At 42.6% G+C, this 12,484-nt stretch overlaps 1 protein-coding gene across 1 annotated transcript in view; it reads left to right on the forward strand.

Moving 5' to 3' along the window:
• Positions 1-12,484, forward strand: part of si:dkey-82f1.1 (DENN domain-containing protein 2A) — a 43,447-nt gene that overhangs the window by 27,767 nt on the left and 3,196 nt on the right. Inside the window, exons 4-15 of the mRNA XM_041038673.1 lie at positions 2,294-3,337; positions 4,836-4,963; positions 6,488-6,600; positions 6,718-6,915; positions 7,208-7,301; positions 8,254-8,304; positions 8,571-8,758; positions 9,111-9,220; positions 9,898-9,967; positions 10,270-10,347; positions 11,393-11,533; positions 11,703-11,851. Of these exons, the coding sequence (XP_040894607.1) occupies positions 2,294-3,337; positions 4,836-4,963; positions 6,488-6,600; positions 6,718-6,915; positions 7,208-7,301; positions 8,254-8,304; positions 8,571-8,758; positions 9,111-9,220; positions 9,898-9,967; positions 10,270-10,347; positions 11,393-11,533; positions 11,703-11,851 (2,364 nt within the window). The remainder of the gene's footprint in view (positions 1-2,293; positions 3,338-4,835; positions 4,964-6,487; positions 6,601-6,717; positions 6,916-7,207; positions 7,302-8,253; positions 8,305-8,570; positions 8,759-9,110; positions 9,221-9,897; positions 9,968-10,269; positions 10,348-11,392; positions 11,534-11,702; positions 11,852-12,484) is intronic.

Raw genomic sequence — 12,484 nt, forward strand, 5'->3', positions numbered from 1 at the left:
GCAGGGCAGAGTTGGCCATCTGGCACCTGGATACTGTTACTGCCCCCCTGCTGCCACTGTCTAATGCTTCTGTGACCACTCTCTGTGGTCCCTTCTGTCATCCTTGTAATATTCATTGGTGCTATTTAGATTATAATGAAAGGATTTTGGTTTGTGCCAATGAAGGATTGTCTAGTGCAAGATTGAACTGTCTGTTATTTTTAGGGTTCAACATAATACTCTAGTCATCATTTCTCAAAGGTTCTCTACATTTCGATTGGGTAGTGGTCAAAAGTTGGAATATCATTAAAAGTTGTTTTGCCTTTGTGTTCTCTCTTCTTGCCCATTTCAAACCCTTCCCTTTATCCTCTGGTCCTATGTTAGCTCAGCTGGTCAGAGATGCTTTTGTGCACTCATACCCCCTTCCCTCCTTCCGCCCTTGATGACCCTCACCTCCATCCTCCACCCATCCATGGCCACGGATGATAGACAAGCTTTCCATAGCGTGTACTTTTTAAATATCTGCTTCCTAATCACACTCTGTCTCACTGCATCACAATCTTCCAGGGAGTGGGAGGGGGGGCATTGATTTCCTCTTCTATCTGCTCCACTTTTTCCTTCATTCAACCCCCCTGCCTACCCTTGTTCTCCTTTACTTGGCTTTTCTATTTGACCTAGTTTTTCCCCTCTGTTGCTTCATGCTTAATAAAAAATGCTGTTTCCACAGAGGGACACAGAGGGCGAATGAAATGGGGGAGGGAGAGAGGGGGAAAGAGGCCAAACTAATAAAACCCAGAGCAATTTGGAGGAGAATTATTTGGTTTCCTCATTGGTTGTAGTTACAACATAAAGTTTTTTTTTTTCTTTTCGTTAAAGGTCTCTGAGGAAACTTGAATCAGTAATTTCCCCTTGAGATTTCCTCAAGATTGCATGACTGTTGGTTTTCACATCCAGCAATGTCACCAGAAGTCACTCAGCAAAGCCGCATTTCCTCTGTTTGTTGGAAATACAATCATGTGATGAATGGACTTTAGCCAAAACAGAGTTTTGTAGGTCGAGAGTAGAAAAGAAAAGATGCACGTCTATGCTTTGGCCTCTCCCCTCTTCTGTATATAGTTTCGTCTCCTCTCCAGAAATAGCTGTGTGCGTAGCTTGTAAACTTTGACCCCCAAGCCCAGAGTTCAGACAGTCATGACCCAGTAATCTTCCAGGAGTGACTCACAGCTAAAGCAAAGGCACCAAACAGACGTCTGAGCTCTTTTAATAAGAATTCTTGTTTAAACCATAAACAAAGATCTATTTGGGCGTAATTGCAAGTGCTCACATTGTGTGGCCAATTTTAAGAGCTATTGGGAGTGTGATGCTTTGCAATGTACACTGAAGGCAGCAACTGACATTTCTGTGAAAATAATTGTGCTATAAATTGTTGGAGCTGACAACAGTGCAATGTGCTTTCTCCCTCTGTTTATCTGGAATGAATTAAGAACACGTCAGTTGGAGCAGTGGCTCAGTGGTTAGCACTGTCCGCGTAACCAAGAGAAGACTCTTTGCATGATTTGTCAGTTTGGATTTACTTTTGTTTCCTCCCCATAGTCTGTGTTTATCTTGAATTTCATAGGTGAACTTTCAGCGTGTTAATCATGGAATACAACTCACCTGCTTATAGCAAAATGGCCAATTCAAGAAAGCTATGATGTCTTATTTTAAGATGATCAAATCACATATTTTCTGTTCAAAGAAACATTATTTTTTAGCTTTGCTTATAGATCCTTCCTCGTATTCTTCGTTTGAGTTTGTCTCTCAGGCTGAGTTAAAATGCTCATTTAGTTTCAAGCACCAATATCTTTTATTTCTTATATCAATTTGTTTTTACTAGTTTTACGGTCAGAAAGCATTTTCAGATGGCCCTGATTTAATTCTATTTTTGTTTTCCCCATTGGCAGACTTTTTGCCGAGTACCCACAGTTTTTCTTAAAGACCTATTGTCAACATGTGAGGGTGCCATATGTTTAATTTTTTAAGTTTAAATCTAATATACTATCTTTTGACATGTATGGATACACTACCATACGTCTCCTTGTTTTCCCTCTTGTTTTGTGTTGTAGTGTCTTGTAAATCCACGTGTCTTACACACCTTAGAATGTAAGACACCTGAATAAAAATATTGATTAATTCATTTATTTATTAGCATGTTTTTATTAGAATACTTTGCTTGCTTGTGGTTTGTTTGCAACCCTTTAAAGGATTAAACAAGGAGAGAAACATAATGCATCGTTCAAGTGTGTCTGTTAATTGTTCTGTGTTTCTTTTCTAGGCTCCAGTGCTGTGGCTTAAAGCTTGGGGAGGCTCCGTCGTCTGTGGTGCCCCAGCCCCAAGAGGTGTGTGGGTCACTAAGGGACAGAGACAGAAGGGACACCACTGTGTCTTCCAAGCGTCCCCTCTCACCCCTACTCAGCCTGAGTGATAGCCCGGGTCCTCCTGACACCATGCTGGCTCACAGGAGAGCCACCACCACCACTGACCCGCGGACTCCCAACATGGAGAATGGAATGTGTGGCAAACTGAACCACAGCAAGAGCCCATCAGGAGTCAAGACTGCTAGCATCCGTGATAAGATCTCACAATGGGAGGGCAAAAAGGAGCCTGCCCAACTAACCTCTACAGGGACATGTCCACTGAGCACGACACAAAAGGAAGTTGAGACAGTAAGGAAAAAGGAATCTAAAGTTTCAGAGGTCCAAAGGACAGACAGCAAGCGGTTTGTCAGCTGGGACAGACAAGACTCAGGGAAGGAGAATGTTCGAAAGCAGGGGGATTCAAAGCCAAAATCTCCAGAAGGCCCAACAAACAATGACCGAGAAGTGATACTAGAGAGAGGGTTTCAGGCTTCTAAGCCAGCAGAACAACCCCTAGACAAGAAAACTGTTTTAACTCATGTTAAGAAACTGGAGAAGGCAACCAAGGAAGTTCCTGACAGACCTTCGCTCGCATTTCCAGGGAATTACTTCTGCCCTCCTTCAAAGGAAGAGCTGGAGGAAACAGAAAAGAGGGCCAGCGAGCCCATTTTTGGGACTTTTGATGTGGCTCGGCCTGGCAGGTCACGGAGGAGGAAGGAGGGGGATCCTGAGAACGTATACAGTGAGCCAGGTGCTCCATCTATAAACCCTCTGCCTAAACCTCAGAGAACCTTCCAGCACCACACACCACCCACTACCCCAGCTTCAGGAGCCAGCTCGGGGAAGGGAAAGCGGAACTTGCCGCCTTTGCCCTCCATTCCTCCTCCACCTTTACCAACATGCCCACCACCTGGAGTTTGCAGGAGACCCTGGGCGGACAAACCCCGGGACAGCAGTAATAGGTAGGAGACTTAGCAGTTAGGACGATGGTACGGGCAGCCATGATTAGTTTTGACCATCCGTCCTGCAGCAGACACCCAGCCTGGACCTAAAGACCTTTATTGAAGAACTCCAGAACCAAATTTAGAGAGATAAATTGTGAACAGAATCTTCTTCGAAGGTCACACTTAACAAGTGACGGTCCTGTCCTCTAACCCTTCCCCCTCCACCGCCAGCCAAACACTGGGGTGCAGTTTCTGGTTGGTGGAGGAGGGCGAACAACACGTCCCACATCTGCTGTAAATCAAAACCACCAATGTCATCATCCTGTTTCTAAATATCTCACAGAATGAGCTCATTGGTTGGATCTGAGGAATGCACGTAGCAATGCAACTCATTCCTCCTTCCAAAACTCTACTGGAAAGGGAGAACAACATGCTGGATGGTGTGAGTCATGTCAAAGAGGCCCCTTGCTTTTTCAAAAACTTTAGCCTTGACAGTAAAAATGATTGCGCAAGGCCCTTTACTATAACAAAATGAGTAGTAAGGCATTCTTTACATGTGAAACGTGAAACTTTTTAAAGTGTGATTCAGAATCTGAAACATTTATTCTGCCATGAGTAATTAACATTTTGGAATTTTCGCGACCGCTTTAAGTAGTATTCGAACTCAGATGGTTACAGTCAAACAAACAAGTCTCTGTAGGGAAACCAAAAAATGTGAACTCTGCAGTATTGGACTACATCTATTGTTCACTTTTTCCAGTGGTCTGAATTCTTGTTTGGAGCTTGGCTTGGATCTATTACATTCCATACCATATGTGGAGGCCTCACTCTGCTCAAGTGTGCTGTGTCAAGCCCTTTGTTTGGTCAGGCTGTGCGTCTTTGAGTGTCCTTTGCAGTGGCCATTTTTGTGCGTGGGCCTGTGTGTGAACAAATACGCAGAGTTTCCAATTTACTAGGTGCACTGTGCTTCATCCAATGCCATGGAACATCTTTGTAATGAATCCTACTTTTATGAAAATTGTAAGATGTTTTTGTTAAAACTGTCATGGAGGTGTTGATTCAAGATGGAGAAAACACTTTATTAAATACAGAAACACCACAGAGAAGAAAACTGAAAATGGTAATCTCCAAAAACATAGGATTTATTGCTGGCCTGTTGCACCGTATCACATTGGATAGAGCAAGCTGTACCTAATAAAGCTGCACCTTTAAAGTTAATTGTATGTACTGTATGTGCATGCATGAGGGGATGCGTGCAGCCACTGATCTTTGTGTGCACTTTATTCTACTGAGCTTTAATCTTCAGCAGTGATGACACACAGATGTACTCATTCAGATGTGGCAACTAGCAAATGGTAGCATTGGTTTTCATGCTTTGCATACAACATCAAATATTTTCGAAAGCATCAAGACGAACATACGTTCACTCCAGGATATCAATCAAAAATCCTTCCTTCCTCTTCCTTTGTGTTTGGCATGCCATTCACCTAAATCTTCGTGCTGCTCTGTCCACCAGGAAGTCCTATGAATTTGAGGATCTGCTCCAGTCATCTACAGAAAGCTGCAGGGTGGACTGGTACGCTCAGTCCAGACTGGGCCTAACACGCACTTTATCAGAGGAGAATGTCTACGAGGACATAATAGGTAAGCATGCATATTACACCTTTATTTTTCCTTGTGGAAAGTGAAGTATTTCACAATGTGCTGTCCCTGTCGTGTGTCACGTTATCAGCTTTGCATTTTATAAACTGATTTGTATTTGCCAAAACTGAAAAATATAGTTCTATAACGTACTGTAGGTGTGTGTTGTCCTATGTTTTATGCCCTTCACACACTACATGACCCCTTAAGTTTCATTTCTCATATCAGTGTGTGTCATAGGGTTCAGTAACAGAGGTGATGGGGAGGCTAAGCTGTCTTTACTCCGCTCTGTTTTTTCTGCTCCAGTTTTAATTTAGAGCCATGCTGCTCCGCTTTTATTAAAAATTATACGTAGAAACCTGATCTACGTTCCTACCTTATTGTCTGGTGTGTTATGCCAACCCCACCTAGAGCCTGTTTAATTTCATAACACACAATAGTGGCGTTGTGTATGTAGCTGTAGTTGCCTACTGTGATTTTCAGAGCAGCAGGGGGCATGTGAATGACTTAAAGCCACAGCATATTACTGGCAATAGCTTCAACATGTCTTTGGTTTTCATCCCAGAGACTGGTGTATGACTGCTTCTTACTGGAAACAATCAAATTAAGTTTAATTATGTTAGAGTGATGCCACTGCTTATTTTGGATCTTTTTATAGTTTCCTCCTTCCATAAAGTAGTATTGTTCTTTAAAACGCTAGGACACTGTTCACCAGACACTCAGCAGTGTCCCAGGGGTAAAGTAACTCAGACTCACTATACTGTAGCTGTCTACTCAAAAAGATGCTCAGGGAAGTAGAGATATAAATAGCGTAGACAGTAATGAATGGGTGTGATGTCCCCCTGGTTTTGTTATCAATCCCCAGATGCAAACCAAGTTTCATCAACACGCTTTAAACACACACTCCACATGCCTGATGGTGTTTTCAGACGGAGGGGAAAGCAGCTGTCACCAGTACATGTATTCAGACACACGTTTTGATGACTGATGCAAACTCACATGTGCACAGTTGACAGCAAACACAAACACACTGTAGAGATTAGTGTGAGTTTCTCATCAGCCAGCAATGTGAAAAACAGTACACTGATCCCTTGTTTTCCTCAGAGGGAGACGGAGCAGGGAACTGAACGTCCCTTTTCATCCTCCTACTCCTACAGGTCACATCTGGTGGATGGATTGTTAGAGCAGAGGAGAGATACAGACAGACAGAGACAAAGAGAGAAAGAGGCACAGGTTTTGGAAAACGAAGCTACCTCACTCCTTATCTGCAGGGGAGGGCTAGTGGCTAGAGTTACGTTTAGCTTTAGCTGTGCAAGCATCTTATCACAGTAAAATATGAGCTGGGTAAGCACACCGCTGCCTCTGGTAGCTCTCCACACATCTGGAGTAGAAAACTGTCTGGCAAAATAAACATGACTGATATGGAAAGAATACTTTCTGTGCTCTTTCGAAAGGTTGTGTGAGGCTGTTGTGTAATCCAGGTGATACTGATTTATTATTGAAAAAAAAATCTTTTATCTTCTGAAGATCCTCCATCCAAGGAGAACCCCTATGAAGATATAGAGCTGGAGAGAAGTTGTATGGGAAGCAAATGTGTTTCACCTGCCTCCTCATCTCCTGTCCCTGACACGCCAACTAAGGTACCTGATCGCCAATACAGCGTCATAAAATCTAAGTAGATTTAATGGAAGCAGTTCAACCCCTGAAACTACCTTCTAATGTCTCTGTGCTCTATCTGCTCCATCTGGCCCCATCAGCTCTCCTCGAAGCCCGGCTTCTTCAGACAAACTTCAGAACGGCGAAGTTTTAAGCTCCTGGAACTACGCAAGACCAGCAGGGACACTGGGGTCTCCTCACCCTCTCGTATCAGCCCCCCCTCCACACCCAGCAGCCCTGACGACACCCCTTGCCTCTCAGGAGACCCGTACAATCGCAGACGGAGGAAAATCCCCAAGGTATGGGGGGGGGGGCGGCTGAGAGGCCTCTCACAAAACCCCCTCTGCTCTGTCTGTTATTTATGGTCCAGCGTACTGCTCAGAGAGGTTCAGAACTGGTCCACTCATGCTGCCGTCTGGGGATGAATAAGGCAGGGAAAAATTTCGGAACGGATATTTCCTGTGAGAAGTGTGACTAGAGGAAAGGCCTCCCAGAAGCTGTATTGAAATGATCTTGGTAGAAGCCTGGCAGATTTTATTTATTAGTTTAAGGAGTTAAAGATGGACATTTCTCTCCCTTTACCTCCCCCAGATGGTGCTGAAAATCAATGGCATCTTTGAGGCACGAAGAGGGAAGAAACGCATGAAGAGAGTGTCTCAGTCTACCGAGTCCAGCTCAGGGAGAGGTGAGGCTTCAAATGTGACAGCAGACCACTGTTTGTTTTCACCTGTCACCCCTTTTCCATCAACTCTGAATTTCGTGAAAAACAAAATCTAAACTCATGTATATACCTTTTTGACTTGTCAAAGACCATATCCACCATTTCATTGTCTCCACAAAGGGGCTTGCATTTTTGTGTGTCTCTTTGTGTTTTTCTTAGCAGGACATCTCAAACACTTGTTAACTGATTTCAGAAACATTTGGTGAAAAGTTAGGCCATGGACCAAGGAACGAGTGATTAGTTTCTGGGGCGAAAACAGATCCAGATGCAGATGTTGGTGTGGATCCAGGGATTCTTTTAAAGGCTTTCTTAATGCTGCAAGCCATGTTTTTCAAACACATTTCTCTAATGTGCTACTGCACATGATTTCCACGATTGTCTGGCACTCTGTGCATGTTTATGCAGGTCTAGATAGATAACTTTGTAAATCCCCAGAAGGGACACCAGTTAAAATCAAAGGAGACACAAATCAGGCAGATGACAGCAGACACCATATGAAATAGACTACCACTGCAATACTAACACTAACACATGATCTAAAACATGTATCAAAAGTACATAGAAACATTTTTATTGTTAAAATAACAAATAACAAATAGCAAAGCCTCGGAATATAGTCAAATGGGGAAAAAAATTTCCATTAGTACTATCAACACTCTACCCACTGCGGGCGCTTTTAAACATATTACCTTTTCGATGCCACTCCGTTTGACCAAAAAAACTTAACAGGTCTACCTCCTTAAAAGCTGTAATACCTCATCATACATATTCATTTAGTTTTATGGGCAAAGTTCCATGTATCAGAGGACTGGGTGGTGTTACGTGGTTGTGGCCGGAATGAAAGCAATGAGAGTAAATACCATGTTTTCCGTGATTTTTATTTCCAATCGTTTCTTTTCCACTCTCTTTAATGTAGTGACAGATGAGAACAGTGAATCTGAAAGTGACACAGAGGAAAAACTAAAAGGTGAGAACACAAAATAAACACTTGTACATCCAGTACATACATGCTCAGAAATGAAAATATTTCTATATTGGTGCTATTTAACTACTTATACATAATCTCAATAGGAGGATGTGTACTGATTCTGATCAGTTTTCTTTCTTTCCATTGTTCCACTGTATAGCTAACATCAAAATGTAAACAGATGGAAGTACAGATTATCAAACTGTGACCCTCTGTGGATGCATATGCGCACACTTTACATAGAAATGTGTTTCTCCTTCCTTCAGCTCACAGCCAGCGGCTGGTGTCAGTTCAGTCCATGCTGAGGCAGACGGGGCGGTACCGAACTTTGGAGAGGGATCTGTTGGAGCTGCAGGAGAGAAAACTCTTTGAGTATTTCATAGTTGTTGCACTTCACAAGACCAAGGCCGGAGTTCCATATCTGCCAGAAGTCACACAGCAGTTTCCCCTCAAGGTAAAAGAGGATAGAAGAATATAGATAGATAGAATTTCATGTAAAAAAAATGGAAAGGAAAAATCATGTAAGTATTTTTTGTCTAAACAGATGTCTGCTTTCCTACAAGGACAAGAGTAATAATTCATCCTATATGTAATTATTTCTTTCTGAATGAACCTCAGTTCAGTTTGTAGATATATTTTTCTGTTTCAGATTGATCTCAGTTCCATCTTTGTCTCAATAGCAATCTAATCTGAAAGCTGTGTTTGTAAAACATGATGGCCTAAGATTTAAATGGCATGATTTTTCAGGTATCGGTAAACATATTTTCTAACTATATTTTCGCGTTCTCGTATTTTTTTTTATCAAGCTTGAGAGGAGCTTTAAGTTCATGCGGGAGACTGAGGACCAGCTGAAGGTCATCCCTCAGTTCTGTTTCCCTGACGCCAAAGATTGGGCGCCTGTCGACAACTTCCCCAGGTCAGTGTGACGGCTGCCACTGCAGTGAAACAAAACAAGGACACAGGCATTTCTCGTCAGAGTGGTAATAGCTCAGCTGTTTTCCTTCCTAATAAGCACTTGTTAGCAAAGAAGCATAAAGCCCAAAATGGAAATGACCTTGTGGCTTGTTAAGATGACTCTTCTTTGTCTAACGATAAGGCACGGACAATGACAAATGATTACAGGGAAATAAGATGGATTTAGCACCTTACACCTGGTTTGCTAGTCACCTCCCTTAGCATGCTGGTTATAATTGGCTGTATTACCCAACACCTCCTAGCCTCTAAGCATCTGCATTATTCCGAGAAGAAATAAATGTGTGTCTTGATGGTGATGGCTAATAATTACCTGGAGGCAAATGTTCGATGGTTGAGGGGCCTCTAAATACACACCTGCAGACTGAGTCATTGAACTGGCTGACACTCTCACCTGTCAAGAAGGTCATCGCCAGTTGATGAATACCTGTCAGGTAGAGCTTAGGGAGGTTTATGTGGTTATTTGCAGAGTAAGCATGTCCTGAGGGTCTTCCCTCTCAAGTACAAAGACAGGCTTTTGTTTTCAAAAGTCCAGTCCAGAATGGAATTTTCTCTTTCCACAACAGTCTTTTCTGTGTGATTTTTACAGCTCTAAATAGTTTCTCTATTTTATATCTTCAGTGAGACTTTCTCATTTGTCCTGACTGGCGAGGATGGAAGCAGACGGTTTGGCTACTGTCGGCGATTACTGGTAAGCTCTTATAATGCTGCTGCCCTTGGTCACTAGCTTCTCCTGATTCTCTTTTAATATGATAATCCTTCATTGTGAATGAGCTTATTTGTTGTATCACCGTGTACGTTGTCAGTAATGATCCCCTACATATTTCTTGAATTTGATGATAAAATGATTGAGATTTGTTTCTGAATGTACCTTTTAAAGTCTCTGTGAAACAAAGGCATGGGTTTTTTTTTCTCTGATCTAATCCTGTTGCAGTCTTGTGTCACTCGAGTGTTTTGAAGCTGTCTGTCATTTTTCTTTCTGGGTGTTCATAGCCCAGTGGTAAAGGCCGAAGACTCCCGGAGGTCTACTGCATCGTTAGCCGCCTGGGCTGCTTCGACCTCTTCTCCAAGGTAGATAGAGTGACTTAAGCATAAACACAAAAGTACGAAGTTCACTCAGATCTTTTACTTCCATCCAGTGAAATTACATTCCTCTGAGTTGCATATATTGCATGCATGCACACATGCATACAACCCCACCCCCACCAAAAAAGTGCAGAGCAGTACCACCCTCGGTGCCCGCAGATCTCCACCCACTCTCTGCTCCATCTCCTTTCTACACAGAGCCTTGTAGTCCTGGCTCCAGTACAGAGACACATGTGAACTGCAGCTGATGTGGTTACTGCAGTGGAAAAAGTTCCCTGTAATGAGCCTTAAATTTATATGTGTGTTGATCTGTGTATGTAAATGTCTGTGGAGTGTACATATGCCATTGCTAATGTTGGGTTTGTAAGGATACAGACATGGGAATAGAAAGGTCCAATATGTCTGCTGTTACAGCAAATAGCAAATAGACTGAAAGCTGCGTCTGCACTGGAAGTACTCCATGCTGATATTCTGAATATGTTTCATCTGTATCAGATTAGCTCCGCAAAAGTTTAATACTACACAGATGTGTACAGTATGTGTGTAGAGGGGTACACATCATGGATTCAGGTTGTTAGCCATTTGTTGTGGTGACTTTTACATGTTTGGCAGTTTCCACTGCATCATGGTGAGATTAAATAAGTTTATGAAAATAATAGCCAGTGTGGTCTCTCTCTCAGTGTGGTACTTCACGCTGTAATAGTATAAAAATCCAATTAAAGCCATAAAACAGTCTTACTCTTTGATTTGCAATGTTGTCCACAATGGCCTAATACACTCAGATATATAAAAGGATTAGCCACTGTGACAAATTTACATAGTATCATGGTATTATTGTTACATCGTCCAAACTTAAACCACAAATATTTAAATTAAACAAAAGCTCTTTTGAAAATGTTATCGTCTCAGTTCTGTTATAAAGGTCTGATGTTCCAAACCTACCTAACAACCCAACAACACAGTGCACTCATATAAATATTTGTGATTGCCAGTATTCAAGTCACAGAGCCTCCATCTCTGTCTTTTCCAGATCCTGGATGAGGTGGAAAAGAGGAGGGCTATCTCCCCTGCTTTGGTGCAGCCTTTTATGAGAGGCATCATGGAAGCTCCCTTCCCTGCTCCAGGAAGAACCATCACTGTCAAAAACTTTCTACCCGGCTCTGGGACAGAGGTAAACTGATGGAGGTGTCACTGTGGAAAGCAGAATTCTTCTGTTTACTAAATCTAACTTAAAACCAGATCATAATCATATTAGGTATGCATGTAGTGTGTACATTAGTATCTGATGGTCCTTTTCTTTTTTTATTGTGTCCCTCTTGCTTCCTCTGTCTTTCCTACAGGTGATAGAGTTGTGTCGGCCCTCAGATTCCCGTCTGGAACATGTGGACTTCGAGTGTCTTTTCTCTTCCTTGAGTCTACGGCTCCTTCTGCGGGTTTTTGCCTCTCTGCTGCTGGAGCGTAGGGTCATCTTCACTGCTGACAAACTCAGGTTGGCTCCAGCAACATATAGATACGCATCATGGTAGTCGGTTTTCAAACCCAACGATCGCATGTTAGATCCTTTCAGCAAGCAGACGGGGTCATTGCAGAATTTTAATTTATCCGTTTAATTCATCCATGATGATCACCTCAGTGAAGGAAGGTTCATGATGCTGAAAAGATCAAGAGTAAAGAGTCTGAAGGATGCGACAGGGAGACCTCAAGTCGACGAGCAGTCTTGAGGAAAAGAAGATCCCGACCAAGTGTGAGAGGAAGGAATGCTGTTGTGTTATACAGTCGCCTGGGGAACAATCACTTCTGCTCTGGAAAACTGTCATGGAAGCCAGATAGAAGGAGTTAGGCTTTAGAGCATGACTCCAGCTCTAACACGTGTGCACAGTGATGTCAGCACACCCACACATTTCACTTAAAGCCTTTAACTCTCAAACTGTTATCACTGTGGTCAGGGTCAAAAGGTGTTTTTTTAACCGTTGTGGTACACCTGGTTCAACTTGTGAGCTCAGTGGAAACAGTCATTGTAGCCTAGTATAGTTTAAGAAACACCCTGAGGGTTCAGGCAGTATAAACACAATTCAATATGTAGTTCTCAGAGTTCACCTCCTTACTACTTAAACATTTATTG

The sequence above is a fragment of the Toxotes jaculatrix genome, chromosome 5 (assembly GCF_017976425.1).
Source record: "Toxotes jaculatrix isolate fToxJac2 chromosome 5, fToxJac2.pri, whole genome shotgun sequence".
NCBI classification, from domain to species: Eukaryota; Metazoa; Chordata; class Actinopteri; family Toxotidae; genus Toxotes; species Toxotes jaculatrix.